The 21,110-nt window shown below is 39.6% G+C and overlaps 1 protein-coding gene across 1 annotated transcript in view; it reads left to right on the top strand.

The window, feature by feature from the left end:
• The window catches only part of ENPEP (glutamyl aminopeptidase), a 102,698-nt gene extending 82,580 nt beyond the window's left edge, over positions 1 to 20,118 (top strand). The window contains exons 14-20 of the mRNA XM_075543922.1: positions 6,457 to 6,607; positions 8,118 to 8,191; positions 8,298 to 8,402; positions 8,491 to 8,661; positions 13,587 to 13,727; positions 18,233 to 18,311; positions 19,279 to 20,118. Coding sequence (XP_075400037.1) covers positions 6,457 to 6,607; positions 8,118 to 8,191; positions 8,298 to 8,402; positions 8,491 to 8,661; positions 13,587 to 13,727; positions 18,233 to 18,311; positions 19,279 to 19,431 — 874 coding nt within the window. The 3' untranslated portion in view covers positions 19,432 to 20,118. The remainder of the gene's footprint in view (positions 1 to 6,456; positions 6,608 to 8,117; positions 8,192 to 8,297; positions 8,403 to 8,490; positions 8,662 to 13,586; positions 13,728 to 18,232; positions 18,312 to 19,278) is intronic.
• Positions 20,119 to 21,110: the final 992 nt, after the last annotated feature.

The following is a 21,110-nucleotide window of genomic DNA, read 5'->3' as shown; positions in this document are numbered from 1 at the left end:
ACAGACACACTCACACTGTTCTAGAACACGGATGAAGGAAAACTCCCTGACTCATTCTATGAAGGTGGTCTAACTCTGACACCAAAGGGAGGCAAAAGAAAAATAAAGCACTGCCATTGAATCGATTCCAACTCAAAGCAAACCGGTAGGAAGTTGTAGAAATGCCCCTGTGAGAGTCTGAGACTACAAGTCTTTGCGGGAGTAGAAAGTCTCCTCTGTCTCCTAAAAGACAGGAAAAGACGTAACAAGAGACTAAGAATACAGACTGGTATCTTAGGAATATAGGTGCAACCGTTCTCAACAAAATTCTAGCCAACAGAATTCCACAGCATACAAAAAAAATTGTATCATGATCATGCGGGAACAATACGAGTCACAAGAGAGTTACGACCAAAAAAGAAAACAGAGAAAGAAAAGAAAGTGACTAAAATTAAGGAATTCAACAGAGTGACAGGGTATAAGATCAACACACAAAAATTCGTTGGGTTCCTCTCCACTTCAAAAATCCAAAGCCAAGGTCACTGCCATTGAGGCCATAGGGCAGGGTAGAACTGCTCCTGTGAGTTTCCAAGGCAGGAACAGCGAGCCCCATCGTTCTCCTGGACAGCAGCTGATGGTTTTGAACTGCTGACCTTGAGGATCACAGCCCAACACATAACCCCTACACCACGAGAGCTCCTACAGTTACGAAGAGTACGCCAAAATGGAAATTAAAAAAAACATACCATTTACAATACTCCATCCCCAACTCCCAAAGGGTACAATACCCAGGAAAAAACCTAATTAGGTACATAAAAGACATCCGAGAAAAATTGTAAAAGGTTACTTAAAAAAAAAGAATCCTACAAAATTGAAACAATATAACATGCTTATGGATACAAAAACTTAACACTATAAACATGTCAATCAATACCATTTAAAATGATCAATCGCAACATCACAATTCTGGTCCAAATCTATGCAATATTTTTCAATGAAATGTCAAAACTCATCTCTGCTTTCCCATGGAAAGGAAAAAGCCTGCGAATAGCTAAAGCAATTTTAAAGAAGAGCAAGGTAGACTTCATTCCTCCCAATCTCAGAACTTTCCCTAAAGACATAAGGATCAACACAGCTTGCTGCTGCTTAAATGACAACCAAGGAGACCCCTGCAATGGAATTGCAAATCCAGAAGTAAGTCTTAGGCAATGGCTTAAAATCCATTAGAGAAGAAATAGTCTCTAACAAGTAATGCTGGCAAAAATGGAATATCTATTTGCAGAAAAATAAAACAGGATCTATACATCACATGGTACACAAAAACCGATTCAAAATAGATCAAAGGTTTAAATGTTAAAACTAAAACTAGAAGGCTCATAGAAGATAACATAGGGAATGAGAGGACCTACCTTAGGCCTAAATGTTCTACTGAGCACAACAAATTAAACCAAAACCAGTATCATCAAGTATATTCCAATTTATAGTGAGTCTGTAGGACAGAACAAAGCTGCTTTGGGTTGCTGAGACTGTGCATCCTGACAGGGGCAGAGGGTACTGTTGTGGAGCAGCTACTGGGTTATAATTGCTGGCCTTGAGGTGTCGGCTGTACCACCAGCATGCCCCAAGTGCTCACATATGTAGGAACGCACAAAGGGACACAGTTAGGGAGATTTTTCAGACATATCCACACATGTCTTTGGAATGTTTACTGAGCTAAAAAGGCTTTGAACCCTTTCTACAGGATAAGTCAGTCAATGGGCATAACATAGTTCATAAGGATGACATTCTACAAGCTAGTTTTTAAGTAGCATCTGGGTATTTAAAAGCTTGTGCGTGGCATACTAAGGAACCTTTATTGATCTCTAGTCATCTGGAGTAAGAAAAAATAATGGAAGTAAAAGACTCAAAGGAGAAACTATTACAAGCCTCTGCAAGTCTGGGACTGTAAGAACTATATGGTGTCCAGTTATCACCACCAACCCTTTCTTTCTGGTCCCTAGAATAGAAGATAAGTATGGAAAACATTCAGGCTAGACTTACCGTCCTAAAAAACCAGAGGAACCTCTATGACAATTGCCCTAAGACACCCTTTTAACTTGGAACAGAAGCTACTCCTAGAGATCATCTTTCAGCCAATTGATAGATTGGCTTACAAAACAAACAATATGACCTGTGAGTTATAAACTCCCTTCAACCATCAATAATAGGAGACCAACATTTACCCAAAAACAAAGATGAGCAGGCCAGGAGGGGAAAGGAAGTTAGACTGATGGAAACACAGCAAGCAGAATCAAAATGATGAGGATGTCAACACATTGGGAACATTGTAACCAATGCTATTCAACAATTTGTATATAAAGTCTGGTTTTCACTAGGTTCTCATGATCTGGGAACCTAATCTACTGGGTAAACTTTCACCTAAACACACACACACACACACACACACACACTCACGAAGGATAGAAATGTAACTGTTAGACTTAAAAGCAGTACTAAACGGGTACATCTGAAAATAAACATATCCATTTAAATCTTTTTTATTGTACATTAAGTAGGTGTTAACATTTCAGATCAGATTAGTTTTCAACACTTTTAATTACTAATTAAGCCCGCCAGTAGTTTACCCTTGTTCCTTTCTTTAATTTCTCTTCTTCTTGTTATAGATTACTATCTTCCTCACCCAAGTTAGGTTGTTTCCATCTTCCTGCTATTGTGGCCAATGCTTCAATGAACATCGGTGGGCATGTGTCTGTTCATGTTATGGCTCTTACTTCTTTAGGCTATATACTCAGTAGAGGGATTCCAGGATCACATGGAATTTCTAATCCCAGTCGTTTGAGGTACTGTCATATCTCTTTCCACAGGGATTGTACGTATTTACATTCTCACCAGCAGTATGTGAGGATGCCAAACTCTCCACAGCCTCTCTAGTATTACTTTTATAACTTGGCTTTCATTGCTGGCGTAAGGTAACATCTCTTTGTTGCTTCGATCTGCATCTTCTAGATGGCTAGTGATCATGAGTATTTCTCCATATGGTTTTTGGCTATTTGGGTGTCATCTTTGGTGAGCTATCTGTTCATGTCCTTTATCTGCTTTTTCATTGGATTATTTGGTTTTTTCTTCTTGAAGTATTGCCATTTTCTGTAGATTTTACAGATCAGGTTCATGTCCAATGTGTTATTTTCAAATTTCCCCTATTCTGATGGTTCTCTTTTCACCATTTCAATGTTGTCTTTTTATGCACATAAGTGTGTTATTTTTAGTAGGTCCCGGTCATTTATTTTGTGATCTCCTCTGTGTGTTTCCTTAATTATATTTTACAGTGTATCTATGCCCAGAAATAGGGTCCTTAAATTAATCCCTATTTTCTCATTGATGGTCTATATGGCTCTAGGATTTCATTTAGGTCTTTGATCTATCTTGAATTTGTTTTTGTACATGGGGTGAGGTATGGGTCTGGTTTTATTCTTCAACTGATGGAAATCCAATTTTGCCAGCATCATTGGTTGAAGAGACTATGTCTAGCCATTTCATGTTTTTGGCACTTTGTTGACAATCAGTTGCCTATATATATGGATACATTTATTTCTGCGTTGTCTCTTCTGTTCCATTGGTCTATGCATCTCCCACTGTACCAATCCCAAATTATTTTAACTGCTGTGGCTCTATACTCATCATTCTTCTTACACCTTCAGACCTAATCTGAAGATCTGATATTCCTGCTGCCCCTGAATGGAGGTACAACATTTTTGGTCAAGGTGATGAACAAAAGAATCACCCATTCATTTCCAGGCAGTACAACAGCTACACTTGTGTGATAGGCCTGCTCCAATAAACAATGAAGGCTTTTAATGTCTCCCTGCTCCCAACTTAGACCACCTACATGAGGAATGGGATGCTGCCTTTTCGTTCCATTTCCCTGCTTGAAATGTCTGATCCTCTCCTCTTCCCACACTGCCAGCGTTTCATCCAGAGGCAAGGCAAGGCGCTTTCAGAGGGCATGTTAATCCAGGTGGACTAGAGAAACAAATCCACAGAAACTCATATGTGTATGAGAGAGGTTTATATAAAGGGTAGTTGTACATCAAGAAAGCATCTGAACCAAGTCCAGTTCAAGCCCATAAGTCCGATATTAGCCCAAATATCTGATACCAATCTATAAAGTTCTATTCAGACTCACAAAAACGAATGCAGGATGATCACAGGTCAGTGAGTGGAAAGTCTTTGGATCCAGTGACGTTTTAAGCACCTCAGTGCTGGCAGGGGTTTCCACGGGGCTTGTCCAGTTCCCAGGGCAGCATCAGGGTAGGTCCATGTGGCTTCTCCTCAGGAATATCTCATTGGTGATAGCTTGATTGACAAGCAAGACTCCACCCCTTCACTCGTAATACTTTCAAATGGACACTAGAATATGTAGCTACCATTGAGGGAGGATAACGAGATGAAGTAAGACCCTGATATAATTGCTATCTCATATTGTCCTCGCCTTCATAAGTGTTTAAAACTGACTTTCTCTCGAAGTGTGATTTTCATGGTATTTTTGCCACTCATTCCCATTGGGCGATCCACAAGGTCTGCAGTTTGAAACCACCAGCTGCCCCAAGGGAGGAAGACAGGCCCTTTCACTGCTGTAAACAGTTAAAGTCTTGGAAACTCACAAATCCAGTCCTACTCACAGGGTCCCTATGAGTCAGCATCAACTCGATGGCAGTGAGAGAGAGTGAGATTGTTTTTGCATTCTGCCTTTGAGGTGGACAACTGCATTTTGTCCATCTGGTTGCCTCTCATGATTCATCTTATCCTTTGGGCATCCTTTTCCTGCTGAGACTTCTCCCCTTTAGTGACCTTCTTGGTCGGTGTCTGCACTAACCTCTGGTCCATTCTGAACCATAGAAGCCTTCATATAGCCTTTACCCAAACTCTGAGAGCAGGCCGCTCCAGACAGTCTCAGCTCATCACTCTGAGGCCAGAGTGCTAGCCAACAGCTCTCTCTGGTTCGTTATCTATTTGGGGGTTGAAGAAAAGTGGGTAGAAGTCTCCTAGTGCTGTCCCGAAGGCTCTCTTCCCTAGCCACTTTCCCTAAGCATTCCTGCATTAGTCTCTTTGTCACCGAGATAGTTCAGATGCGCAGCAGCCTGCATAGGTGTCTGAGCCTGTCGATCCTTCGGGGAGTGGACAGTCCCTTCTTTCTCCCACAGAGCAATTCATGGGTTTAAATTGCCAAGTGTGAATCAGCAATCCAATGCGTATACCACAGGGCCACCAAAGCTAGTTTCCTGCAAGAAATACACGGACCGAACATGGCTGTAGCTTGGTTAACTTGCTGATACAAATAATCATTGAATCCAGAATTCTCAATTACATTTTAAATGTCAATACAATTTTCTGCCATTTTTACTTATACATTCTCCCCTAAAAAGCACCATTTCTTGATCTTATTCATTCTTCTATGAAGGAAGCCTAACTCCCTAAAAAGCACATCCTTCTAAATAAGATTAAGAACGGGAAACACACTCTGAATTATACCTATTAGGACAAATTCTATGTAAAAAATTTTTAGTTTTGTCTAACTTTCCAATAATATCTTTTCTTCTAATCAAAGTCTTCACCTATAACTCTAATGGAGAAATCAAGATATAATGGTTTGTTCTTGGTCTCAAAATTAATTCAAACTTTATCATAGAACGCAAGGTACCTATTACTTAAGTTGATGATTTTTAAAAATTCATTAATGCAAACTTTCCAAATATAATTGGAAAAGAGAATTTTGGTCAAAGATTCTTTCTAAAAGGAAGATTAAAATTGGAAGGAAGCATAACAGATTCCTGAGAACATGATTTCGAAAGGTTCTAGAATCATTCTTAAGTTTAATGTTCCTTTAAACTTATAAATGACAATCGTACTTTGAAATTTCTGGAGAGAAAAAATCCATTTGTATTTATGAAGACTTGTAAAATATATGAAAGAGGTAATATTTTGTGAAAAAATAATAGCTCAATTTTAATGTTTTAAGTATTTGTTAAGTGAGCTTTATTACCCACGTTTCCTCTTACTATACAAATTTAAGTAATATTAATAAGGTGCATTTATAGCAAAGCATTTCTATATTGTACCCAGTTTATAAACTGGAAATTTAAAGACTTCTATTAATTAACATGAACTGTATAGTTAAGTGGCTTTTTTTTATTTGAAACTTTGTTTCAGTGATTGTCTTCAAATGTGTATCTTAATGTTCTGTCTCCATTTTACTATTAACAATAGGAAAGCATTAATATAGCATGTGTGTGTATGTGTGTGTGTGTAAACATTTTGATTTGGCCTTATCAGTAAGCATTTTATTAAGTATTTAACAGAAGGATTCTCATTAACATTCAGTGCTGTGATTCCCATATTAGTGCTTTCAGTCCAGTGGAAGTGAAAGTTGAGGGTTTTTTCTTTTTAATTAACTGGTTTTTATTGCTTTTCTCTTCACAGAGCTCAAGTGTTTGATTATACAGTGGCTCTGAACTTGACCAGGTATCTCCCACAGGAACTGGATTTTTTACCATGGCAGAGAGTCATTTCGGCTATAACCTACATCATTAGCATGCTTGAAGACGATAAAGAACTATACCCTATAATTGAGGTGATGTTAATGATATAATCTTATTAAAGTACAAGTTCATCCATTAGGAGAATAGGAAGATTTCTGGGAGAGGGGAATTCTAGGGCAACACAAAATACAAAAGCATATCTGCCAGACAGAAGATAAAATGGAAAAGGCAATGATACAACGAATCCAATCGGGGGCTGGTACCTTTTCTTTTTCCTTTGTCATCGGTGTGTCCGCTCACTTCTCACTTACTGAGATGTCAGGTTCTGAAACTGAGCTCTTAGGCAAAATTGGCTTTAGTGAACGTGAAGGATGGCCACACCATTGCGTAACTACCAGACCATGGAAAGCCACGGCTTAGCCCCGCTGACACACCATCTTACCATCACCAGCATTCTTACTTTCCCTCCAACATCAGTGCTTAATCCATCATTCAAGCACAAAAGTTAAGGTAGTGTAGTTTCTGCTATTCTTATTCACTCAAAATGCGAGATAGCCAGGGAGTTGGTAAGGGAGGAATAGTGGACTTGTAATCCAGTGTGACACTTCACCACAGACTAGTGTCAGAAGAAATCAAATCATTTTTAAATGGGTATTTTAACCAAGATATCAAATTGATCCTATTTTAAATTAATGTATCTGACTTAAAGTGAATTTATTCTTATCAAAATGGCACACCATATTTCCTTGTTCTTACTGCTCTTCTTGTAATGGTATTGTAGGGCGGTCCTGATAAGTGTTTTGTTTTGTGGCTTTTGTAGCACTTTGTCCAGATACTTGTAATCTGAGACAAATTCTAGATACAAATTCAAGCCAATAGGTCTTCCATTGAGTAAATGAAAGACCTTGGAAAGATGGCTTAGCAACTGTGAGTCTTAATTTCCTTTGTAAAAATAAATGCCAGCACTTGACTACTTATTGGTAACGGGACAGTGAGGAGCAAATAACATAAAGCCCCTTTGTAAGTCTCACAGGCTAGTTTCAGTTATTATTTTAACAGTACTTGAATCGCCCTCTTAGTTCAGGGGATAGGCCATATGTTACTCTAACTACTACAAATATTAACTTAAATTTTGAATTTTAAAAGGAACTAAGCCTATGTTAGTCTCTTTGAAGGAGCGCTGGTGGCATAGAGATTATGTGTTGGACTTCCAATCAAGGTCAGCAGTTCGAAGCCACCAGCCCATCCAAGGGACAAAGAGGAGCCTTTCTACTCCCATAAAGAGTAGAAACTCATGGAGCAGTTATATGCAGTCCTATGGGGACACTGTGAGTCAGAATCGACTCAATGGCAGTGAGAACCCAATGTTTGCTAAACCATTAGAGATAGGCAATGTACAGTTCAGAACTTCAGAATTGTAGTAAAAGGTCAACATGATGAAACTGGGTACTCCTCTTTACTAAAGATAAGCCCAAAGTTCTATGAACCACTAAAACAATTTTGAAAAGATTTTAAGGAGATGCCATAGATGATCATACGTGGAAGATGGTTGATAAGTCGTAAATTATTACTCCTTTTACATGGTGCTTTTTCCCCCCACAGGGATACTTCCAAGGTCAAGTGAAGCCCATCGCAACTTCTCTGGGATGGGATGATACTGGAGACCACATAACAAAGTTATTTTCTATCTTTTTAACATTAATCAACATTTAACATTGGTTTGTGTGTATGACGTTTGAAAAAACGGTCAAGGCTCCAGCTTTGTGCTTGTCTGTTTCCTAGGTTACTCCGTGCCTCGGTGTTAGGGCTTGCATGCAAGATGGGAGATCAAGACGCATTGAACAACGCTTCCCAGTTGTTTGAGCAGTGGCTAAGAGGAGGCGGAAGGTGACAATGCACCACGTTTCCATTTATATCTGACCTTGAGCTGGAGAAGTGAGTAATGGGAATCTCTAAACCCTATCTCCTCTTGTAGTCTTCCTGTAAATCTTAGGCTCCTGGTATATCGCTATGGCATGCAGAACTCTGGCAACGAGACGTCATGGAACTATACTCTTGAGCAATACCAGAAAACCTCGCTAGCTCAAGAAAAAGAAAAACTGCTCTATGGGTTGGCATCAGTGAGGAATATCACTCTTCTGTCCAGGTAAGCTGGGCTTCTATTTGACGTTGTGTTGTGTCCCTTCGCATCCATCCTGACTCACTGCAACTCTATCTGACAGAGAAGACCTGCCTGAGAGGATTTCCTAGGCTATAATCTTTAGGAGAAGAGCTCTCCAGGCCTTTTCTCCCAGGGGGTGGCTGGTGGGCTTGAACTGCCAACCTTTTGGTGAACAGCCAAGCTCTTCACCATTGTGCTACCAGCACTGCTTTTAATTCACTTAGAAGAAATGTGTGTGGCGGTTTATGTGCCATGGTCTCTTCAAAGTGAATTGCTGTCAAGTCAGTTCCATCTCCAGAAATGTGTTCCATGGGGCTTTCAGTGAGGTTTTCATTAGACAATGAAGAAACTTGATCTCATACCCAAAAAATGTCTGGTGGGAGTCAAATTTCAGTTTGGGGCAACAGCTCATATTTTCATCCTTGACCCAGATTTTCCCTTTGGGTTCTGCCATCCTAAGCATGTTGGATGTCTCGTGCCTTCCAGAATCACACAGCATGTCTGCACACAAACATCTTCAGCAAGGGGAAGTGAGGAGCAAGTGGATTTCTCCTCACATGCCAAGTCTTTCCTCTCTTCTGTGCCATGAGAACAAGTCTTTCCACTTCTTTTTATAATCCCAAACTTGGATTATAAATAAACTCTCTAAATAAAATGAGTTTTCTTTCCTTTGGCTCATTGGACCAATCATGGTGCTCTGGGTCAGGAGTTTGCCTTATACTGTATTCTAGGACCAAGAATAACTAATAATGGTGAACCAAACTGAGCTCCATGGACCAGGTGCATACTCACAAATTACGAACTTAAATTCCACTCAGAAGGCACATAGACCCCCTCACAAACCATCTGTACCTCTTCCATTCCATATACCCACAGTCAATTTTCTTTTGCCTTATTTAATTTTTTACTTAGTTATGGCTTTTGTATTATTTACTTCATTTACTTAAACAACTTTTATGAAGTTCTTTCTTTGTGTAGGCATATAGGTTATGGAAATAAAATCAAATATGTATGGACCCCAAAGAATTTAAAGCAGGACTCAAACAGATACTTATACATCAATATTCATTGCAGCTATATTCATAGTAACCTATGTATAGAAATAACCCAAATACCCCAAACAGATTAATTATGAAACAGTGTGTTATATGCAGACAATGGAATATTACCCAACCATAAGTGAAATGAAGTTCTGATGCATGCTATGATATAAACAAGCCCTGAGAACATTATTCTTAATAAATGAATCAGCCACAGAAGGAATAATATTAGACAGTTCTACTTATAAGCAATATCTCTAATAGGCAAATACACAGAGATAGAATCTTGGAGAATAACTGTGGGATATCAGAAAATTAATCAGGTAATGACCTTACTTGCACGAGAGGTAATATTAATATGGAAATGCATCTATTGGTCTCACGTATGTTGCTTTTGGTATACTAATAGTAAGGACTAACACATACGCAGTTTGTTTTACTTGTCTGGGCTAACAATCAGCCATCACCCACTTGCCTTGGGTCACCTTGCCTTGTCAGTACTTCTCCCTGTCAAAAGATCAATGAGATCTTGACCACCCTGATATTTCACAAAACATGATACTCTTGGCTCATTAATTGGGTGAAATTATGTTGATGAGAAATTAGTAAGTAGTTTAGTAAGACCATTGGGAACTAGAAAGTAGAAGATAATTGTGCAAAACTCCAGGGACCCAGCAACTCAGTGAGATTTCTGTAAGTTCGGCATCCCAGAGCATGTCAAGAAAGCCATTCCAATGTGAAAAATCATTCCACTTAATATCAGCTGCCACAAATATATTTATGCACATGCTTATAGGCACACATATGCATAAATATCTCCACACCATTTTAGTGAGCTTCAGTGTGATTTCCCACATTTGTGTGCCCCTTCGACTTATTTACAAAGTCCTCCAGTTTCACATGGTGACTGAAGCAACAGAAGGCTCTGCCCAAGCCCAGGTTGCAGCAAACGCTTGTCATAAATCCCGTCTTACCGGAAACATAGAGTAAATGTGCTATTTGCATATGGATGCAGGTGTGCTCACACAGCTACAACGAAAATGTACCTAGGATCTATTTGTTTCAAAAAGTTCCACTTCGTTGGGGGATGAACTAGTAAAATGGAAAATAGTTAATTTTAACTATTATTGCCTGTCAATCTAGTTTTTAAATCACCTGTTGGATTAGAATTCTGGTTCAAATGATCCCTTTTCAGTAAATGTTCAATCTTCTAGCATCCCTTCTTATGCTCTCTATATTGGGAACGATAAGTCGCCTGATATGGGTGAAGAAAGAGATCTCTGTCTCTTCTGGGTTTTGCCGTAAGGTGTTTACCTACCGTGGTTCCGGACTAGAATCTGCTGAGTACAAAGACCACATTGACCTGCTTGCGCGCTGTCATTGAGAGACGAGCGCTACAGGTCTAGTCCTTTGCCTCGGTTCATGTTGTGCCGTGTGGCAGTGTTGTCCTCTCAGCTCTTGTCACATCCTTACGGTTATTGCTAGGCTGAAGAAAGTTCTAGGTCCCCTGTATAGTACCCACAAGGCAAAATAACAAGGACATGACTTTAAACATATTAATATATTGTCCCCTCTCTGCCTCCAGTACCATAGCACAAAATCTGATACTGAACTCTGGGCCTCTGCCCTACAGATTGTTGTTGTTGTTAGGTGCCATCGAGTCAGCTCTGACCCATAGCGAGCCTGTGCACAACAGAACGAAACGTGCCCAGTCCCGTGCCATCCTCACAACTGTTCCAGTGCCTGAGCCCATTGATACAGCCCCGGTGTCAGTCCATCTTGTCGAAGACTTTCCTCTCTTTCACTGCCCCTCCACTTGACCACACGATGTCCTCCCAGGGCTGGTCTCTCTGACAATTCCCTACAGATTAGAAGGGATAGTATGTACCTTAAAACGAGAGTTTTCTTTTATCTTAGTGTAACGTCTTCAAAACTGGTTCTTGGTATATTAATAAAAAATAATAAACTTAGCAATATATTTTCTCTTGGAGAAATGCCGACTTTCAAAACTATCCTCTCACAACTCAAACTGAACAATGATCTCTTTGTTCTATGTATTAGCTCATATTTCATTAGGAAGTCATGAAGAAGAAGCAGGGCTTGGAAAATCTGAGACTATATATGATCTATTGGCATACATTGTTAGGTGCCATCGAGTCAGTTCTGACCCAACCTATAGCAACCTCATGTACAACAGGACAGAACGCTGCCTGGTCCTGCTCCATCATCACACTGTTCCTGTGCTTGAGTCCACTGTGGTAGCCACTGTGTCCATCCATCTCGTTGAGGGCCTTTCTCAGTTTCTCTGCCCCTCTTTGTTACCAAGCACGATGTCCTTTTCCACGTCCAAAGCGTGAGAGGAAATCTCATCATCCTTGCTTCTAAAGAGCTCTCTGGCTGTGCTAGTTGCAAGACAGATTGATTTGCCCTTTTGGTATTTATTAAAATTGCCATGGAGTCAGTGTTGACTCGCAGGGACCTGGTCGGACAGGAGGGCACTGCCTGTGAGTTGCTGAGACTGTGACTTGTTACAGGGGGCGAGAGCCCCCATCCACAAGCCTCTGGTCCTTTTGCATTGCTGACTTTCTGAATCGCAAGCCAAAGCCTAAGCACTCTGCCACCAGAGCTTCTTCTGTAGCAGTTCATGGTACTTTCAACATTCTTCTCCAGCACCGTGATTCAGATGCATGGATTATTCTTTGGTTTCCCTTTTTCCATCAACAGTAGACATCAGGCTTTTGAAGTGCCTTTCTTATAACGAATAAATCGGTGGCAATGTTAACTGGAAACACTTTTTGAGTAATAATATGCGATTATAAGATCTTGAGTTAAAAATGCAGAGGTTGGTACAGCCATGACATAATTTCATTAAATCCATGTATTGAATAAAATAAATCAATGGTGTACTGGTTACACATCGGGCTGTGAACCACGAGGGCAGCAGTTCAAAACCACCATGACCTCTGTGAGAGGAGAAGGAGGGGGATTTCTACTCCAATAACGAGTTTCAATCTCAGAAACCCCAGGGGCAGATCTATCCTACCTATAAGGTTACTGTAAGTCAGCGTCAACTTAATGGCAGTCGTTTGTTTTTGTTTATTCATTTGGTTGTCTAACGTATCTACACGTTATTTGTTATGCTCTAATTGCAGCCTCGGTGATGTAGGGATATGCACTGGGCTGCTTAACTGCATGCAAGGTCAGCAGTTCAGAAGCCACCAGAAGCTCTGCAGGGAAAGATGAGGCTTTCTACTCCTGTACAAAAGACACAGGCCTGGAAACCCACAGGGCAGTTCCACTCTTCCTGTACAGTTGCTATGAGTCAGAATCCACTTGATGGCAGAGAGTTTGTTGTGTTTGATCATTGTAGCTAGCTATCTAATCATGCAGGTTATATTTGAAAGTTGCTTTTTAAAAATCTAAGCTTATATGCTAGCCTATAGATAAAACTATATAGATTAAAAAAACTTAGCTTATGTGTTAGCCTACAGAAAAATAAGGGTATAAGTACTTTCTCTGATTTCTTTTTCCCCTTTTTATAATCCAGTGGAATAGTCAGCAAGTGGGCGAAATGCTTCCATTCAATAATTGCTGTTATTTAAATAATTACAATTTTGTTTATTGTTTGCAATAGGTGCAAAATGACTTACTTTTAAAGCCTTATCTAATGTAAGTTTCACTAGTTTCGAAATAATGTAATTCTTTAAAAGTGGGTAAATGTATCCAAATATTTGTCTTATTTAATTAGCCTCATCAGCTGGCCCCTCAAGAACTGAATTGTTGGAATGAAAGCAATATTCTACTGGGATTGAACCACAGGGGAACATGTAATGTTCATTTTGAATTGTTTTCCTGCTTGACTTGTGCTAGGTACTTGGATTTGCTCAAGAACTCGACCCTTATTAAAAGCCAGGATGTGTTCACAGTCATCCGCTATATCTCCTACAACCCCTACGGGAAGAGAATGGCCTGGACTTGGATACAGCTCAACTGGGACTATCTGGTCAACAGGTGGGTGCTCAGACAATCAGTTTGTGTTCACTTGGTTTGATACTCTGCAGATTTCCTGCTTTTTCTCTTCCATGTACTTTTATCATACCTGAAATGGTACCGTTATCATACCTGAAATGACATTTGGCCAAAGATCAAGAACCACGGGGTTTTCCTACCTGGGGAACAATAAACTAGGTAACTTGAAGCACAATTCTCTTTCTGGATTCTGAGACCTGGAGATGGGACTAAATAGAAGTCCTTTTGATTTGGCTACAAGAAGTACATATACGCTGCCTGTACAACCTGACCCGTTGCAATAGCAAGTACTACCTGGTGACGCAGTTCCGAGGTGGGCTGAGATTCCAGAGGTCCACAATTTGTAACCAACAGCTGCTCCACCGGAGAAAGGGGACTTTGTCCTCCCATAAAGAGCTGCCTTCTCAGAAACCCATAGGGGCTGTTCTCCCCGGTCCTATGGGGTTGCTCTCAGTGGGCATTGACTCAGTGTCAGTGAGCGTGGTTGTGCTGGCATGGAGGAACATATTTAGCTCTCCGTTAATGTTTGATGAACTCAAATGGAGAACTCCTGAACCTGGTTCAAATTAGAGCTTTTCTGAGTAACAACTTACCTCCCTTGGCTGACACTTGAAAGGCACTGAAAGGCGCGTTGCCATGGCATCTCTGACCCCAGCCACTCTGTAGAACAGAGGCGATTGTTCCCTTGCCACGGCAGACAGCCGCGCTTTCCTCTTGCACTGAATGGGCACCGTACTGGAAAAGCAACAGCACGGCTTTGCTTTGTCTTTGTTTATGTGTTTAATGGAAAATAGGAAGAACAAGAGCAAAGCCAAGGGAAGAGGTGTATTTCCAAGATTTTTATTTATTCAAGAAATATTGCACTCAGCCCTCCAATCCAATGGTCAGTTTCTACTAAAAATGCCCGTCTTTAGCAGAGTACAACATAGTCCTATATGTCTTGGATAAATGTGTCAACATTGACCACGAAACCTTTACCATCTGTAATCCCCACATGCAAAAAACAATCCCCAGTAGCAGAGCCCCGCTGATAATGACTGCCGTGTAAGAAACAAGGTGCTCTGGTGGCAAAGTGAGAAGTGCTGGCCTGCTAACCACAAGGTCAACAGTTCGAAACCACCTCAGGGGAAAGGCGAGGTTTCTATGCAGTAAAGAGTTGCAGTGGCAGAAACCCACAGGAGCAGTTCTCGCCTGTTCTAAAGCGTCACTATGAGCTGGCATCTACTCAGTGGCAGTGAGTTTGGTTTGGTTCCATAAGAAACAGCAACGGCAAAGATGCCTTTCCTTCCTGTTCTACCCTACAACTTACCAGAGTGCGCTTGTGGTCATTTCTATGTCTCTTTTTTCCGGATTCTCTCTTGAGCCGTGAAGCATTGTGTGTGCCTATCTGTGATGATTCGTTGCCTTTAAGATTCTTGTCATGCTTAGCATACACGCTTGTTCGTCATATGAAGATTGTCAAGTGCGTGTGCATCTGTGCACGTGTGTGTGTTTTTGTCTTGTTATAACTATTTCAATAACATGCTTAGTTTAGCAGGCATACATCTAGCTACCAAGAACATATAACCCTACCACTTCATAGTATTACACAAGCTAATAACTTCTGTTTTAAAAGAAGTAAAACTAAGGACCCATGAGTGTTTGTTCAATTTTTTAAATCTACAAAACTACTTCATTGTTTCCTGCATGTTCCACGAAACATATGTAGATAAATATACAGTGTTTGCTTTTTGAAAAGACAAGTGAATGATGTTCTATTCTGCATATTAAATTGGCCATACCCCTAATGCTTAAGGAGTACAGTGTTTCTCAGGGCCTATTTAAGTAGGTCTTGTGTGATTTATTTCTAATAATAATATTTTTGCCTTAAAAACATTTGTTATAGCCATTTTAAAAAGAAGCAAAAAGATGTTACCTTGTCAGGAACATAAACACAAACAGCCTAAAATAAATGTATTAGGCTGAATGAACTGACATTTTTCTTTAGAAAAATAAATTGATGAACTATTTCCAGAGCTAGTTCCAAAACACTGGTCCAAGGCTTTTAATATTTCCTCATAGCCTAATGATCTAATTCTCATAAGGTATTTCAAATGGCTTTAAACGTAAAATTGTATAATAACCACATGTCTGATTAACAAAAATACACCCAATATTAATTATGTGTGGTTTGAATAAGTAGAGTTTCCCCCATGAAAATCAGATAATACAAATTAAATAGAAGTGAGCCAAATTTTATCCAAATATTTCCAAACTCTTGTTTTTCCTACATTTTAAAATAAGTAATTTTACTGCCTCCATCTCAAAATAACTTACTATAATACTAAATAAATAACCATGGTTTATTTGAGGTTAAATAAAGGTTTGTTGTGTGATTTTTCATGACAAATGAAGACCATCTTATTAATGTCCTTCGAAGTGGGAGGTTTAGCCCCTGAGTTCCAAAGACACTTTAGAAATTATTCTTTGCTCTTATTTCTTGCACAAAACTCTTAAATAAAATTGTGAGTGGAAACAAAAAACAACTGTCAAGCTGAGTGAAACCAAATAAGGTAATAACAAGTTAATTTCATTTACAAATTACCGGTATTCTTAATTTATGACTTTTTGAAATAGTAAGGCAAAGCCATCTAACTAAAACTATTTAAACAGTACTTCAGAAATGACATATCAAGCCCTTAATTAAAGGGAGTGCCACAATCACTTCTTTGGGGTACCATAATAATACTAATACAAATGTTAAGAATTCAGGGCCCAGAAGATGATTTTATATAATCATTTTTAAACATTAAGATATAATCAAACCCTTCTCTTGGTCTTAAAAGTAACCAATATAAAAAATATACAGCATAAATCCCTTGTTCCACACCTTCTTTGTGTAGAACATATAAATACAGATAGTATATTTCTAATTATTCTTTTTTTTAAACCTTTTATTAGGGACTCATACAACTCTTATCACAATCCATACATACATCAATTCTGTAAAGCACATCTGTACATCCATTGCCTATTTCTAATTATTCTACAGATGATTTTAGTCTTGATTCAACATATGCGTTGCTAGTTCCAAAATAGGTCCTTTAATGTTCAGAAAACCCCACCTGATCTGTCAGTGTATTACACTACACTGGTCTGCATGCTGTCACGATGCCGTCCGTCTTTCAGACACCAGCAGGGTCACCCGCGCTGGACAGCTTCCAGCTGAGCTGCTGAACTAAGAACAGGCTGGGGAGAAAGAAGAGGTGGATGTTTCTGAAAACCTAGCCACTAAAGACCTTACAAATAACAGCGAAACACTGCCTGAAATAGTGCCAGAAGACAAGCCCCTCAGGTCTGAATGCATTCAGAATACCACTAGAAAAGAGCTGCTTTCTCAAAATAGAGTCAACTCCAATACCTTGAACGGAACAAAAGTTGCGGGTCATTATTTGCTAATGTGGAAAGACTCAAAATGAGAAGCAGCAGCTACAAACAACCTGCAATGCTTGGACCATCAAAGATATAAAGTATGAATCTAGGAAAAGTGGAATGATGAAGAATGAAAGGGGAACATATAAAACTTGATATACTAGGAATTACTGAGCTAAAATGGGCTATAAACCTTTATGGGAATAGGCAGGTTCACCTTTCTCCTACAGAGTGGTGGATTTGAACCCCTGACCATGTGATGAACAGTTCGACGTCCTATTGCAGCACCAGTGCATAGTGTAACCACTGGCATGGGTTCCAGGACAACTCATGGCCACCCCTGTCCAGGGTTTCGGAGGCTGTAACTCTCTACATGAGCAGATAGCCTCATCTTTCTCTGAAGGAACAGCTGATAAGTTTGAACTGCTGACCTTTCAGTTAGCAGCCCAACACTTGCCAGACCTTGTATGGTTAGAATAAAACCAAGGTTGTTACAACAGGCACCCAGAAATGCGGTGACCTAAAATATATGGCTGATTCTTGCTCTTGACATGAATGATCCAGCCCATGGAGGTGGCTGTGCTTTGTAAGGCAGGGCAGGGACTTCAGCCCTTCACCTCTTATCCACCATCACCTAGGACACTGGGTAGAAGCCGGTGTGATGTGTTCATATTCTGGCTTTGGGGAAAGATGAGGAAGAGTTGCTCAAGGGCAAGCAATTTCCTTCTTTTTGAAAGACGGGAAGGCGATAATGTTGCAAGAAGGCAAAGATGCATTGGTGAGAATTGGCTCATACGCCTTAACCTGATTGGGAGATGAGGCTGAGAAACGAACTCATCTGTGCAAGAAAGAGCTCAGACTTGGAGAGTTCGATTAACAATCTACCACATCTGGGAGAGTGGTTCGACTTTATCTACAAAAAGAAGTTGGTAATTTATTAAGAATTTCTCCTGATGGGAATTTTTAAGTTAAATATAAAATAACGTTATCTAAGAAACACATTTTTTAATAGAAAGCTAGAGAAAGGGTTTAAAATTTGTGGACTTACACTGTTCTGCCTCTGTACTTCTCTCCAGATACACCCTCAATGATAGAAACCTGGGACGGATTGTCACGATAGCAGAGCCTTTCAACACTGAACTCCAGCTCTGGGAGGTATGAAAAGTAATCCCTCTACACGCTACACACTTGTCCAGGAATAGACTGAAGTTTTGATTTTTGGTTTGTTTGTTTGTTTCCCAAGTAGAACTGATGTTTCCCCATTCAAATCACAGAAGACAGTGAAAAATCCGTTTTCTATCTAATAATTCCTGTATCTAAAGCGAAAAAAAAAACATCAAGAAACACAAGCAGGGTTTAAAAGCTGAGAAAAGTGAGGCTTTGGAAGACCTAGTAGGCACGATGAGATCAATCCGTTTAACAAAGCAAGAAGGATAATCCTTTCCTAGGTTAGACTTAGTCTAGGGGACTCCGAACGTGTCGTCCCAATGCAAATTCAAATTCTTCCAGTGTCAAGTGTCTCAGTTCTAAGGAAGATATGTGTATTCATGTTGGGGGCAGGGAAGATATTGTATGATATTTCCATATCTGGGTATTAGATATTAAAATGCCAAGATTCATTTGTATGTCAAGGGGTGAAAAAGAACCCTTATTTTTATAAAGAGCAGATAGTACTCTCATTGGGTTTGGGAGAGGATTTGGGGGCAGAGACAGGGTAAAGTCAAGTTCACAGAGATTGTTTAAGAGCCCCAAGTAAAGTAAACTAAACGTATATTAAAATGCCCCAGATTCCTGGGGTGAAAGGCTAAGCAAGACCATCCCCACCCAAGCCAGTGTCGGTAGGGAATCTGCAGAAGCAGAAGCCGGTCTGGAATGTTGCCCTCCTTCCCCAACATGTCAGAGCCTCTTTGCTTTACAAGCTGCCAGAGTATAAAAGCCATGGTTAGCGATTGCTAATCGGCGAGATGGGCTCGGTCTGCAATAAGGGGGTCAGAGACACGGCTCCGGGTGGTTACTTGCAGTCCACAGAAGGACAAAACATATCGCGTGTGTAACTGAAATTCTTCAAGACAGATTGGTCTTCAAAGGACTCCCTTAGTGATGACTTCCTTTTCTCTTCTAGATGGAGAGTTTTTTCAACAAATACCCAGACGCTGGAGCAGGAGAAAAGCCGAGGGAGCAAGTGCTAGAAACAGTGAAAAACAATATTGAGTGGCTGAAACAAAATAGAGATGCCATTAGAGAATGGTTTTTAAGTTTACCTAGAAGCAGCTAATATACCCACATGAGATCTCCTACTTTCGTGAATGGGGTATTTCTTCTCTCAAGTATTTGGCACCCCGATTCATAAGCACTGTTGAAGAAGCCTTATAAACAGACACTACTTCCAAAGCCTTTAAATTGTTCCCCTTTGTTTAGGAAAGAATATAGTAATAGAGTATTTAATATACTCGGATTTCTTCTAAGTGTGCTTCATAAGAGAATCTTTACAAACCGAAGAGATGTTAATAGTAATTTTAATGTCTTTAAATATCATCCTTTTTACCTTAAGTCTGTAAAAATAGAACATTTTAGTCTTTGCTTTACATTTTTAGTGCCAAAGAAACACCACTTAATCTTTTCTCTTGATTGATTTTTAAAGCCTAAATACCAGTACTTGAGGGACCAAAATTACCATCTTAATCTTTATTTTATTATTCAGAATTACACAGACCTCCAATCATTTTATTCACATATGCTTTGCTACTTTAAATCCTTCCAAAGTAACCTGGGCTTAAGTTTTACTCAAAGATTCATGAATTAGCTAAAGAAATGGCTGCCCGTTTTCTCTGCTCTTCTAAAAATCAACAGGAAAACCCTCCTTTTTAAAATAAATCTGAATGATTACCTTGAGGGTCAAGCAGGAACTGTCTCCTGGTGTGACTTTATTTTTTAATAAATTGCTCTCGTGTTCACTACATAATTTAGCATGTCGCAAATATGACTGAAGAACCAACTCCGGCCTTTTTCATACTTTGGTACTCATTCATCCTGCTGGATTTCTCTGCAAAGCTCCTTCAAATATGCTATGAAATTGGAGGGAACAGAGTGCTTAACTCTATCTAGATTTTAGAGGGGAGAAGCGAGATAATTGATAGCTGGTCAGGATAGAGAAAAGGGTGATTATTTTATAAAACTAATAGAGTTAGAATTTGGCTTTGACCTAACATAGCAATCTAAGTGTGAAAGTGAGGAAGCCCAGGGACATCTTGAGCATGACCCTGCGTATCTGAAGCAATATAGATAAGAAGTTTTATGTGTAAACCTTTAGATCCAAATCCTTGCAGAAGAACACTGATAAAATTCATATGCACGACTTGACAAAAGACATTCATTTTTTAAGAATTTAGTGGCTAGAATATATTTAGTATGTCAGCCAAAGCCTCCTAAATCTAAGATATAAGTTCACTAGGCAGAAAATAAATTAATATGTTTCAATCTACTCCGTCTTTAAAAATCAGAATTTGTTTGGAACCTTCTGAACTAATGTAATTGAAGACTGGCTTGATGAGAATTGAAACCCCTGAGAACAAACAAAATCTGAGCTTTGATATTATTTACATAATAATGTCCCCAGACTCTCTGCAGTAAAACTTTGCAAACTTTCTGAATGCTGCCTCTTAATTATTTTTCACTCAGTCTTCACAGCTAAGATGGAAAATGCATATGTAAGTGGGGCGGGAGGAGTAATTTCCAGGGCAAAAATATTAACATCTTGGAGGGGATAAAAGGGCCCTCAACAAATCATCACTGGTCCAGTAGGTGCAATTGTACACCGATAATAAGTAAAGATTATAGTGAAATCATAGAGAGCATGAGAGATAGAAGATAGACTGAAGTAATGGAGTCAGGCACAATTCATGGTAGCATGCTCACCTCAGCCCTCCATATTGATCCTCTTGGGGAGAGCCCGAG

This window comes from Tenrec ecaudatus, chromosome 3, assembly GCF_050624435.1.
Source record: "Tenrec ecaudatus isolate mTenEca1 chromosome 3, mTenEca1.hap1, whole genome shotgun sequence".
Taxonomy (NCBI): domain Eukaryota; kingdom Metazoa; phylum Chordata; class Mammalia; order Afrosoricida; family Tenrecidae; genus Tenrec; species Tenrec ecaudatus.
The sequence above is the reverse complement of the archived record's forward strand: the minus strand, read 5'-3'. Positions and strand labels throughout refer to the sequence as shown.